At 33.7% G+C, this 14,030-nt stretch overlaps 1 protein-coding gene across 2 annotated transcripts in view; it reads left to right on the forward strand.

The window, feature by feature from the left end:
- The first annotated feature begins 6,889 nt into the window (after positions 1 to 6,889).
- The window catches only part of LOC117918705 (O-fucosyltransferase 1-like), a 36,838-nt gene continuing 29,697 nt past the window's right edge, over positions 6,890 to 14,030 (forward strand). Inside the window, exons 1-3 of one of the 2 annotated variants that reach the window (XM_034835541.1) lie at positions 7,121 to 7,331; positions 7,476 to 7,537; positions 8,031 to 8,199. In XM_034835541.1, the coding sequence (XP_034691432.1) occupies positions 7,296 to 7,331; positions 7,476 to 7,537; positions 8,031 to 8,199 (267 nt within the window). In that variant the 5' untranslated portion in view covers positions 7,121 to 7,295. Of the gene's footprint in view, positions 7,011 to 7,120; positions 7,332 to 7,475; positions 7,538 to 8,030; positions 8,200 to 14,030 lie in introns of those variants that run through there. The other variant, XM_034835542.1, reaches the window with a different exon arrangement.

Below are 14,030 nucleotides of genomic sequence, written 5' to 3' on the forward strand. Positions count from 1 at the left end.
GCGATGGAAGCCAAGCACCACAAGATGGAAGTCAACTTTGTGAAGGTGTTGAAGCAGCTGGTTGCTATGAAGAAATTTCGCAGCCCTTCTTGTGCACCTACGAAATTTCGCAGACCTCACTTGTCACCTGCGAAGTGGTCCTGAGTGCTTCCCGATATTTGTAACCGACACTTGGAGATATTTTTCATTAGATTTTTGTTGTATAAATGCCTAAATTCTCCTTGTAGGTCACCAATGATAGATTTCCTTAGCTTTTAAGTTAGGAATTTGGCAAAATATCATGTAATAGCTGTAATTGTATTTTTTGATTAAAAGAGAGCCCGAGGAGCCTGTTCTGAGGGTGTTCTGGTTGTTGAACCTTTTGTAAGTTTCAAAAGAAAGAAATACAGAGAGCTTTAGCTCTTTTCTACCTTACCTTCTCTCTTTGATTGTATTTTAATATTTTTACCAAGTTATGCACTCTCTGAGGAGCTTTCCCCAGAGAATGAGTAGCTAAGCTTTTTAGTTCCTTGGAGTTAAGGTTGCCGGGAAAGGTTCCAAGTGATTCAATCAGAAGCTTTGTGGTTTCAGCTATGAATGAAGAGTAAGTGTGTCCCGTGAATGGTTTCTAATGTTTTTAGTTAACTTAAAACACCTTGGAGTCACCTGGGCCAACACTTGGTAAGGCAAGTGATCTCTAACCATGGAGATGCACTAGTTTACCCCTTGCGAGCCTCTGGTAGGTGACTTGAAGGTAGGATTTTCTAGAATAGCCAACACTTGGTAAGCTTTTGGACTCCTAGGAGACATCCATTAGTTACCTTTTGCGAGCTTTTGACGGGTAATCCAAGGTTAAAGATCACCTTGAATGGTAAAAGCTAAGTGAGAGGCTCAAACCATTGCAAGTTGCATCAGTGAGAGAATTAGAGCTGAAATCCAATTGAGGGATGCACTTGTGCATCACCTGTTAGAGAATTGACTTTAAGTTAACTCTCTAATGTGAGGAAATAAACCAACTGACCGGAGCTATGATTTTGCATGAGAAACCTCCCCTGTATACCTGAATCTCCAAGGAATGCTTTTCTTCTTAAGTTATTTTCATCACTTGCTGTGTTGTTAATCTAGGTTCAAACCTTTTTCAACCAAAGTTTGTGTTTTATTTCTTAAGCTAACCTTGAAATGAAACAACACCAATTCACTTTGAATTGGTATCATTTTCAACTTGAGTACCCTTCCTAGTGGAACGATCCTAGAGCCACTATGCTATAGTAGCTTTGTATTTGCTACCCTAGTTCATGGTGTTATAGGTTATAAATATTGTTGATTACTCCTGCCATCAAGGAGCACCAGCTGGACATACATCAGCTGAGACACCAATTAGGCATGAATCACTCCATCACTAGTAACAAGAACATAAACAAACAAAAAATTCATAACGTAAATTATAAAAATTATTTTATTTTTTTACTATAAAACTCTTTTTTTTGGGTTAAACAAACCTTTTGCCATGGTATTTTTGTTATTTGAATGACACAATGATACATTTTTAGCTTATTAGTAAGCGCTCCTGTGTGATGCATGTAAATTGAGTATTAACTATATATATATATATATATATATATATATATATATATATATATATATATATATATATATATATTTAAAAGATTGATTTTAATTTTCAAAAAAATAAAATAGCATCTTTGATGGAAAATAAAAATGAAAATATGTTAATAAAAAGGAGAATATAACAGGAAAAAGAATGCAAACAAGAACAAGAATGTCGACTCCTTGCTCATGGGAATGAAACCAATGTTACAAGAGAACTTATAATGAGAGAGACTAACTTTACTCATTTCTAATCTCGAGCTTTTTGTGAGGGTAAGATATCGTTGTTGCTTGAATTAATATCGTCTATGTCTTCTCTATTATATACTTCTTCTGCAATAAATCTCGTTAACATTTAAGTTGTGTCATTCATTTTATTAATCTTTGTACCCAAAAAAATGAAAAAATAATTATAAATAATATAATAAAATGATCAAGGGGTATAATGGGTAAAAAATGAGTATATTAATATGAAAGTAAAAAATAAAAATAAAATAAATTAAGAAAGAATGAGAACATAACATGAATTATCAAATAAAAATGAAGAATAATGTAAGGAAAACAAAAAAAAATTATGAAAATTACTTTTAGGATAAGATAAATGTGATGCACATATAAAATGAAAAAAGATTCAATCGATAACATTAAAACTACATGTGTTAACCACGGTTATATATCAAAAACTTCAAAAGATTGATCAATTATTTCATAAAAAAATATATAAAACTAATAAAACAACATAAGATTGTATGACATAATGTCACAAAATTAGAGTACCGTCCTCACTATCACTATAGTTAATGCAAAAGACATCCAAATTTCACACAACTAAGTACCTCCAAACCTCTTTCACTCAAATTCTCAAAAAAGTTAGGAGCAACTTTACTAACTTGTGATTGTAAGTGTCCAAGTTGATACAAGTTTCACTACATAAAAAAAGAAAAAAAATGAAAACCATAAATACAATACAACTCATAATTAATAATAGAATGATGATGTGGAAGGTTTGTTTCAAAATGAAACTGAAAAACACTCGAAAACAAATACAAATATCACAATAGGTTTTGAAAATTAAAGAATAACTCTGAAAAATTATATTGAATTGATTCTAACAATTAAAATAAACATTTAAATCATGTTTGTAAGCAAAAATAAAGGAAATAATTAAAATAGGAAACTAGAAATAGAAAACCAAGATAATTAGAAACTAAGAAAATTAGGAACGAAATAAGAAATGAAGATAATTAGAAACTAAAACTAGAAATAGAAAACTAATGATAAACTTAAAATAAAAAATAAAAGAAACTAATAATGATGTGTGCTACATCATAGAATTAATTGAAACAAAAAATTATATAATAAATAGTATTAAAATATGGGATAATATTAATATATCATATTTTGATTTAGGCAAAAAAATTATTATATATTAGTTAGATATTTTATGGTTGATTGATAGTTAAATTAATAAAAATAAAAATTAGATTTTTTATATTTATATTAATAATTAATTAACATTAATAATAAAGAAAGTAATTGAATTATTACTAAAGTACATAAAAATGAATGAATTAGTTTGATAAGAAGAAAGGTGATGCTTCTTTTTTCCCTTTATAATAATTCAATTCAAAGATTTCATGGGTTAATAGTCTCATTCTACTGTTCTAATAATATTATATCTCAAATTTAAAGTAAAATGGAGCATATATGTATTATGAAATTTTCTTTAAATTTATTAAGCAAAATTATTAGTGACACTTTATTTCATCTATGATCAATGTGAAAGACAAGCATCTATTAGACTCAATAATATAAGATTGCGTTTGAGAATGCTTTTACTTGAAGTGTTTTTAGTATTTTTAACACTTGGAAATTTTTATCTTTCAAGTATTAGAAATGTCATAAACACTTCATAAAATCACTATTTAACGAACTCTAAATGTGATTTTTCATATTTGTAAGTGTTTCTTAAATTTTGTTAAACATCTAATTTTTTTTTTCAAAAACACTTTTTAGACTCAAAGCATTTTCTAGAATTATTGAAAAATGGATTCTAAATGTTAGTGATCATCTTGTTAACCAAGCCACCTACACAAGGAAAAAAAAAAACAAGATTTTTAACGTGATTCAACAAACTGAGACTTTAATGGTGATCTACACTTACCATGTACTTCTCAATATGAGACTTTAATGGTGAAGGGTCCACTCTAGTCTTCACGATAGTATTGAAAAGCTCATCAATTTTCCTCTCAATAATGGGAGACACTTATTGAAAGTTTCAATAATCATCTCCTTAATGTCTTCTCCTATCATAAGTGCTACTTGGCGTTGGGTATTAAGGATGATTTGTTGGACGTTGAATGTGTAAATGGAAGTAGAATAAGCCGCAATAGTAGGGCACGGAGATTGTTGTTCAACAATTAAACCTACAACTATTAAAAGTGTCAATTCATCATATGTTGTATCTCCAATTGTGGTATCTTGGTGTTGAGATTTAATCAAAACATCACTTAAGATGTTAGTAATACCTTCATCACCCAAATGAGAATGAGGCAAAGGTAATAGGATGATAGAGCCATCCTCTTATTGTATAGTCAAGGTAAAGGGCGTTGACTCCCTAGTAGCAACAACACTTTTGAACCAATCCTTAGGAGATGACTCATCACCTTCATCGAAAAATTGGTTGTCACCCTTTACTTAAGGCAAATATTTAATTTTGTTAGTATCAATGAAAAAAAAAAACCTCTTCACCATTAAGTTCCATCGATTGAGTAGAATTTGAGACGTTATCAAAGAAGACATTTGCATCAAGAGGATGAGAGTTAGTCTCATCATAGTACACAGGGTTGGGTCTAATCTTTCGACATTTGAAGTGACATTCACTTGTATCTTTAGAGTCGTCATCTAATATGAAGACCTTATGTATTGTTTTGTTGCTTAAAAGTCTTGTGATAGTGACCACTACCACCACTGAAAATAGATTCCTCATGCTCCAAGTGTGTGGAGGTATTAATTTGATCACCACCCATTGAGCGCTTAGAAAAAGCTCTTGAATCATCAGGTAAATCGTCAAAATCCTTCTCAACATTGTCCCTAACATTCCCCTTAATAGAAACACTTGAGTCGACCTTGCGTGTTCTACTCTCTAAAAACTTTGAGGGTATTTGTTGAGAAGAATCAGGAAGGGGCTTCATATAAGTAGAAATAAAAATTTCCTTATTAGGCTTGCGCACTTTGATCCACCAATTTGCATAAACCTTGGTGGCTGAAACTCTTCAAGATTATGATAATCTGGTATAATAACTTTATAGTAGGGACCAAGCCTAGTGCATGACTCTTAATGTTGATACACTGCTTCTAAAGTTCTAGTGCGAAAAATCTCTAGCAAACCCCTCGAAAGGTCTTGAGGACACCCAAACTGCCTGGAAAACTAATGAAGATAATACGGTTGGATCATCCGATGGTTACCTTGTCGCAAAGATAAATAGCTAGAGTAAAGACTTATGAGATAAGAAGCTTTGGTAGCACTAATAGATTCATTATCAGTCCAGTACACACACTCTTTACTTCGCAATGCCAAGTGGTCTAAATTACGCCTTTACAAGACATTATCAAAGCCTGAGCTTGTAAATCTTTGAAAAACTTAGTAGAAAACTTGTCGACGTAATAAGTCATTCATGGAGGATGGTTCTAAGAAAGAAAAATGAAATGGGTATCAAAATATTCACCTAACCATCCGTATAAATAATGAATAGAGAAAATAGATGCATTAGTCCCAGACTTTGAAAAACAAGCGATTTCATTTAGGTCGTTGTAAATGTTTGCTAACACCAAAACAACAAGGTAAAATGTTTCACCTTGAGCCATTCTACTAGCTACCTTGAAGACTCCAAGACGAATCAAATTGACACCCCTTAAGGAAGAACGAATTTGCATAACCAACATGCTAAGAACGCGGTCAAGTAAGTTTCCTTAACATCTGCCTCGGCCATGCCAAGGTCGTTAAAAACTTCTATCTCCGATTGAGTAGGAGATTTAACAAGATCAATATCCCTGGAGGGATTATGAGTCTCCTTAGGCCTTTGCACCTTATTCCTTGTACTCTTCTTTGGGGGTTTTGCATACTTTATGGAGCCTTTGTACCAAAATGACACCTAAGAGGCTAACTTGACTGAAGACTTTCCCTTCGTCTCATAGCAAATTCGATGATTGCAAAGGATAAGTTTCAAAAACTTGGTGGGAGTAAGGACTTCGTTGCATCATTAGATGACTCTTTCGCGCTCGGTACTATCTCATCATAAAAAGATCTAATGATAAGTAGTCCAACAATATGATACAAGTCCCAAAGAGAGATGGAAACCTCTCCAATGGAAGTATGCAAGGTGTTAGTGGTAGGATACCAATGTTCGCAAAAGGCCCTAATCATAGAGGCATGATGATCGTAGTTGAATAGGGATGCAAGAATAGCTTCATAAAGCTTGCATCATTTAAGAAATGGTCCATGTCGACCCAATACCTCCTCTACCCATTTCCAATATCCTTTAATAAAGAAAGATTCCCCAAGTACCTTGAAGGAGCTTCCCCATTTGGCTTCTCTGTCACGAACACAAGAACCTAATAATCCAAATTCATCATGAACTTCGATAGTAGTTGGGTGAGAGGAATTCAAAAGCAGAACATTAGAAACGAATTTCACCTTATTGAGTTTTGAATTGCTAATATTTGTAAGCTAGCAAGATGCAACTCGGGACTAGGAAGAAATGTGTAATGGGTCCTTTGTCACTGACATTAACAAATATTGAAGGTCAGTAAGTGACTTATGCATTGATAAGGTAGTCAATTCCTCAAAATCTTCACTATCATCTTCAAGAATGGTTACCGTCTTCTCCTTAAAACATTTGAAGAACACCATCCTACACAAAAAAAGGGTAGAGAGAGATGAATAAAATATGAGTCTAAGCTCTTAAACACCACTATGCATTTAAGTCAAATTAATTCACAAGAGGGAAGATTTTAACACTTAATATGACTTTAACTTTACAAAAATCAGAAAATAGTTTTTATAAATTATTATAAAAAACTGTTTTTAGAATTGTTTTCTAAAAGAGTTATTATGTAATAATTTTTGGGAAAAGCTTAAAATATGACCAACTTAATAGAAAAGCCTATAAAAATAAATAACAAAAATCGTCGTGTGGTGACAGTCGCATGTATGGGTCCCACTTAAATGGAATCTCGGCCGACAAAATGACTCTCATCCTAAGCCGTGAAGGCGCCTGTGACTATAGTGATTATTTGCTGGGTGATTCTAGAGTGAGTCAACTCATTAACAACTAATGTTTATGTCTGCATGTCTCCTCTCTGCTTCGGCACATCAGATCCAAATTTAAAAGAGAGGAAAAGTCAATTAAAAAAATGAGGAGGTAAATCGCATTCTCTCTAAAACTCCTTTTATTTATTTATTTTTTATTTTTTAAATTCTTCTCTCTTTTTGTTTGGTTTTGTTAGAAAGAGTGGGAAAAAATTGAAGGAAAATATAATTTTTTTTCGATTTTTTATTATTTAAATCTTGCGTTTTATGCTGTTTTGATTTGGAGAAATTGGAAGCTAAAATTGTTTGTATTTGGCTCCGATGTGTAATGAGGACTTCAGGATTCGAAATTTTGGTTTTCTAGTTCTTGCTTTTGTCGCGCTTTCTCAGCAATCAAATGGAGCTTGGAGCTTTCTTTCACTCTCTAAAACACGTACATTTTTTCTCTGGAAGTCTTTTTCTGTGTCTTTGAATGCGGAGGAATCAAAAGTGAAGCAGCGCAATTCTTTCTTTTCTCTTTTTTTTTTTTTTTGGTTTGAATTTTGGCCTTTTATGCTATTTTAATTGGAGGAATTAGAAATGGAGAGAGAATACGTCTCAACTTGGCGAAAGTTTGTACATTGCTCGATCCTCGAACAAGTAAATGGAAACTGTTTGTTTGTTTGTTTGTTTTTTTCGGGTTTCTCCCCTTTCTGTCACTTTCTCAGCAACCAAACGACCGTGAAACACTTTCTCTCTGAAAAGATGTTGATTCGTTCTCACTCTTTTCTTGTCTCTCTGTCTTTCTTTTGCTTCTCTATGGTTGCTGGGATAAATGGGAAAAGTAAAGGAATATATATATATTTTTAAAATTTTAATTCTGCATCTTATGCTAGGAATTGGGAATAAAAGTAGAATTTCATCTGATCTAAGCTGAATGTTAGCATGTTTGGCTCGATCAAGTGATGAGAAATTCAGACTCGTTCATTTTCTTTCTCTCGTTGTTTTGTTTTGTTTTTTTGTTTTTGTATTTTTGTTTTTTCCCCTTTCTCGCTTTCTTTTCTCAGCAACCGAACGAGTGTAGAACTCTTTTGACTTTCTAAAACATCTGCATTTCTCTCCCTTTTTCTCTCTGTCCCTCTTAATGTGGTAGGGCTGGAGATGCATTGCGAAGGAGATATGGGTATAGGCAGCCGCTGAAGCAGCTGAGTTGGGGAGTGAAGGGATTCATAGGACGGTTTTCAGTGTCATTAATCATCCTATTGATCTGCAGTGTCTTTTTCTTAAGCTTTGGTCCCAACTCTTCCAACAGCAGAGTGGAGGTTAGTTTGACACAGCAGTTTGCTTTCTTTTTCTTAATTTCGAGTTCATGATAAATCATGGAAAATAGCTCTGGGTGTGAATTTTTGACCAAATAATGTTAATGGCCACAAAAAAACAAAAAAATTGATAAATAAGGAAGATATTCCTAGCCTAATTACAGATTTTATAGCCTAATTGTAGACCTGTTTTTAATCAATTAAACAACTATATAGATAGTTGTTACATGCACAACTATTCAATTGTGAAATTTTGAATTATTCTTATTCACAAAAATCAAGAGATGGACGGTAATTCAAATCAATTCAAATCTTCTAGCATCTAATTTACAATTGTACATGAAGAGTCCTACAAGAAGAAAAATTCGAACTAATTTACAGCTGTATAAGAGGAGTCCTAAAAGGAGAAAAGTCCTAACTAATTTACAATTGTGTAAGAAGAGTCCTAAAAGGAGAAAAATCCTAAATTGTAGGACCCAAACTTTCAGCACTACCCCTCAAGCTGGTGAATAGAGATTCCTCATTCCTAGCTTTCCTATAATTCCTTGAAATGTGGTATTAGCCAACCCTTTAGTTTAAACATATGCAAGTTGGCCACTTGTCCCAATATAAGGATTGCAAATAAGACCACTATAAAGTTTTTTCTTTATGAAATGTTGATCTACCTCCATATACTTTTTTCAGTCATGCTAGATGTTGATTGTAGACTTATTATCACAATAGAGTCTCATAGGGCATGTGTATTTGATTTTAAGATCATCTAAAATAATCTTAAGCCATAACAATTCTCAAATTCCATGACTTATTGCCTAGAACTTTGCCTTGACACTTGATCTTGCTACCACTGGTTGCTTTTTACTTCACTAAGTAACTATATCCTCTAAGAAAAGTTCAATACTCCAAGTGTTGTGCATGGAGACACTTGAAGACACATAACCTTTGGATCTAACAGTTATGTGTATGAATGTGAACAAATGACACACACCAAAAACCTTTAGACTTAATGTATAGGAGGTATGACAATTAGGAAAGAATTTTGCAAACACTTCCTTGAGACTTTTGAATCCTAAGACTCTAGATGAAACCTAGTTTATAAAATGGGCAACAATTAAAACAACTTCCCCCCAATAAGATTTGTGTTGCTGTTTTTCGAACAATAATGCCTGAGTAACACTAAGAAGATGACCATTTTTCCTTTCAGCAAGCTTGTTTTGTTTGGGTGTATCAATAAAAGATGACTCATAAATCATCCCCTCTTTTTAAAGTATGAGGACAAAACTTGATTGAAGTAGTCCCTTGTATTATCAGTTGTAACCCTTTTTATACAAACCCCAAATTGATTTTTAACCATGGGATGAAATATGGGAAATATATTGTTCACTTTAGACTTTTGTTTCCATGTTACCCTTGTATAATCATTATTAAATGACACAAACCATTTAGCACCAGAAACATTTGAAACTCAAGATGGACCCAAATATCACTATGCACCAAAGCAAATGTAGGGAAGTTTTGGTACTAAGGAAAACAAAACACATTGATGGTTGGCAAATTCACATATGTCACAATGGGAACTGTTTACATCCATTGATTTAAATAACAAAAGAAATATAGTTTGAAGAACTCTAAATGAGGAATGCCTAAGCAAATATGAGGAATGCTTTGTGGCTCTTAAGTCATTGACCCAAGAGTCAGTGAAGGACAAATCTGAGGTCCTTAAAGTATGAGAAATGGAAGGCTTGCCTGTTTGTGCCAAAGAATACATAGCCGATTGTTTATCAAGAATACCTAAAAAATTCTCAGTTTTTCTATCTTTTCCTTGTTGGGTCTCCAAATTCTTCACTGTTGAAACTCGATTTTTCTTGAGGGCCTCCTTCACAATTTGTCATATTTGCTTGACTGTGTTGCTGCCATGCTTTATTTTCCCCATTCCAATATTGGTTCTGAGATTTTCCATGGAGTTTCCAATACTTATCTTTGGTGTGTCGAGGCTTCTTGCAATAGATACATCAAAGTTCTTCATGGTTGGGATTCTTTGAACCATCAGAATGCCCAGTTTCTCTAACAAGATCAGGCTGAATTTGTTTGCCTTTGTAGCAACCATTACAGAACCGTCAATAGAAGATAGTTTGAGCATCACACCTCTTCAATTTTCTTCAGCACAAACGATGGAGATGACTTCATTCATGGATAGAAGTTCCTCTTTCCTAGGACTTGGACTTGCACTTGATTGAACACCATATTGAGCCTAGTAAGAAATTCAAAAATTCGTTCTCTTTCTACAATTTTTTTGAGCATTATTGCATCTTCAATGCATTTCATTTGAATGTTCTAGTAGTAGTCAATTTCCTGCCACAAATTCTTCATGATATTGACATATTTGGTTACAGATCTAGTTCCTTGTTTTGTGGCCGAAACATTCACCTTGATTTCGAAAATTTAAGCAGAATCTCATACCCTTGAATAGGTTTGTCAGATAGCTTCCCAAATCTACCTAGTCATTGTAAAAAACATACATGGTCCACTAATTTCAAGGGTCATTGAATTCCATAACTAAGACATGATATGGAATCCTCTTCATCCTAGTTGTGAAATTTTGGAGCTCTAGGCTTTGGTCTTGTGCCGATTAAATGACTCAAATTTCCTCTACCTTTTAGGAAGGTTCGCACCAATTGGGACCTTTGAAGATAATTCTTCTCGATAAGGTAGTAAGTAGCTTGGAGGTTATGTAGTTTGGCTTAATGGCGCTTTGAATGTTGTCTTGGTAGAATTGGTGGTAGGACTATGGTTTGAATCAGAAAAAAATTGACAATGAAGGCTGAGAAATCAAAACACCACCAAAAAAAAAAAAAAAAAAAGGACAATTTTTTTTTTTTTTTTTTTTGTTTTTGATTGGAAACGACATAGAGATATATAGATAGAAAAAAAGAAGTACAATAAGAAGGATGAAAAATCCTCCCACCAAAGAAAACTAAACTACAAGAAATTACATTGTAAAACAAGAGAACTCTCTATAATGGACCAATCCTTATGGAGTACACACCGCTAACCAATCAAGTTGTAACACATTAAGGAGAGTCCCCTTAAAAACCTTGGAATAGAAAGCTCAAAGAGAAGCAAGGAAAACAATAGAGTCCCAAAGATACTCTGAATTCCTTGCTTTATCCTCAAAGATCCTTGCGTTTCTTTCCTATCACACAACCCGAATTAGAGCGATGCTCCCAGCTTGCCACAAGACTATCCCCCTCTTAGATGAACCAAAACCATTAAATTTGATGGACATCATGTTAAAAATGCTCCTCAGGGGGACCCAATCCGTCTTGTTTAACTGAAATAATCTATGCCACAACCCAATCGTCAAGGAACAATGAAGGAAAAAGGTGATCTGCTGATTCCCCATGCTTCATGCACAAAATACAAATATCAGGACTAAGGGCTTTGTAGGGTCTTCTCACTTGTAGCATGTCATTAGTATTCACTTCCTTGTGTGCCACTAACCAGACAAAGGACTTCACTTTGAAAGGGACTTGAGAATTCCAAACGAACTTAGAAGGGAAAACCTGAGGAAAATTGAGATAATGCTAGAAATAAAGATTTGACTGAAAAAAGCCCTGAAGAAGATAGTGGCCAAAATCTGGCATCTGGAACCGAAGGAGATAGATGCAATCCATCAAGTTACCGCATGAGGCCTTCTAAATCCTCTATCTCAGAATCTGAAAGGTTACGACGGAAATCAAAATTCCAAGAGAAAGGACGAGTAAAACCGAGAACTGAAGAAATAAGAATATTTTTATCCAAGACTACTCTAAATAGTCTTGGATGTTGGGTTCCCAAAGGTTGGTCCCCCCACCACAAATCTTCCCAGAATTGAATTCTTTCCCCATTTCCTACCACAAATCGAGTAAACAAGGAAAACTCCTGAAATACTTGTGCAATAGCCTTCCAAGGACAGCGATGTGACCATCTGACAAATAAGGACAATTAGTATTCAAGGTTTTCAACAAATACACTAATAACCCAAAGTTGGCTATAATACCATGTGAAATTCTGAATTATTTGTTTTCACAAATATATATATACATAGATAATCTAGAGTTGGCGCTGATACCATTTGAAATTCTGAATTATTCTTTTTCACAAAAATCAAGAGATACACCAGAATATATATATATATATATATATATATATATATATATATAATAGGAAAGTATAATTCTTGATATATACAGTAATTCAAATCTCCTCGTAACTCATTTGGGTCCTACTAGGAAAAAAATCCCAACTAATTTACAGCTAAACAAGAGGAGTCCTAAAAGGAGAAAAATCCCAACTAATTTACAGTTGTACAAGAAGAGTCCTAAAAGGAGAAAAGTCGTAAATTCCAAACTTTCAACACAAATAACCATACAAGAGTAATTATAGAAAGAAATATGTGTGATTAGGCCCATATTCAGTCACAAGTCTTCCAACATTTTATGTTGACTGTTGTCAGCATACAAGACGCATGGAAGATTGAAATGAGTAATTATTTATGCTTAGGAATGGATTTAGAATAGTTTGTGAATTCAAAGGGGATAGAGATTTTTACATTAGCAACATGTGAAATGAGTTTAATTGACAAAACCCAACTTTAGTTTTATCAAGTTCGGCTTGAAATTAACAAAATTGCTCAGACTCTCTTCCAGCTCTTTAACTTTTCTATTCCATTGCCTGGGCATGTTTTATCATGTAATTTTGTTGCCAGCTCATCAGAACCATTCAACCACAGACCATAATTTCTTATAATGAGACACCAGCAAGAATAATACACACTGGTCTTGACACTTGACATTACATCCAAAGCATGGCTAGACACGAACTTTCAGATGCACCTAGAACTCTTTGCTTGGTCATGGTCTGAACTTGATGAATGGGACTGATACTGTGTCATAATCATATTCTCACTTACTCGCTATTGTTAACTGTAACATCATCACTAGTCATTTGGAGTATTGATTGGATAAGCATGATCAACTCGATATTGATTCTTCCCATGCACACTACATTCAGTTTTTAGTAGTGATAATTTATTAGATGATTATCATCTAATGATTATTTTTGTTTTGATAACAAGCCTTCCCATAGGCAATTGTCTCTCGTTTTACAGTTCCTATGGATGTTCAGATGGATTGCATCATGTACATAACATAGAAAGAAGAGAGAAGCTTAGGGTTCTATCTCCAGTTCTATATGTTTATATCGAAAGGAATCTGTCTACACAGTAAAGAGCAAAAAAACTACTGGTAAAAGAATATGATGGTGGTGGCATTCCCCTTTAAACTGGTGTGTATGTCATGAATACCCTGGTTGCCATGAATAATATGAAAATTAGCCCTTTTAGTCCTTTGTCAAAACATCAGCAAGTTGATCGTAGGTCCAAGCCAGAATTTAACTTCATTATGAAGTGCCTATTAAACTCAATATGTTTAGTTTTGTTATGCTGAGCAGGGTTATTTGCAATATTGATGGCAACTTTATTATCATAACAAAGCCTCGTAGGAATTATATTCAGGATGTGCACAGTGTTTTCTAAAAGGTATTTGAGGTACACACCCTGAGGTCCGCCTCAAGGGGAGGCACTGAGTTGTAGCTTTGAGTCATAGGCTTAAGGCAATGTTTTAAAAGGCTAAAAGTGGTCTTGAGGTGAGATGTAAGCCTTGAGCTAAAACAAGACATAAGCATCAACTTAAACATAAAAAGAAGAGATAACAGTAATAACAATAGAGAAGAAAATGTCAAAAATGATAACATTCTAATGTAAATTAAGAATAGAATAATAAGAAAGCTACAAAATT

The sequence above is a fragment of the Vitis riparia genome, chromosome 7, assembly GCF_004353265.1.
Source record: "Vitis riparia cultivar Riparia Gloire de Montpellier isolate 1030 chromosome 7, EGFV_Vit.rip_1.0, whole genome shotgun sequence".
NCBI lineage: Eukaryota > Viridiplantae > Streptophyta > Magnoliopsida > Vitales > Vitaceae > Vitis > Vitis riparia.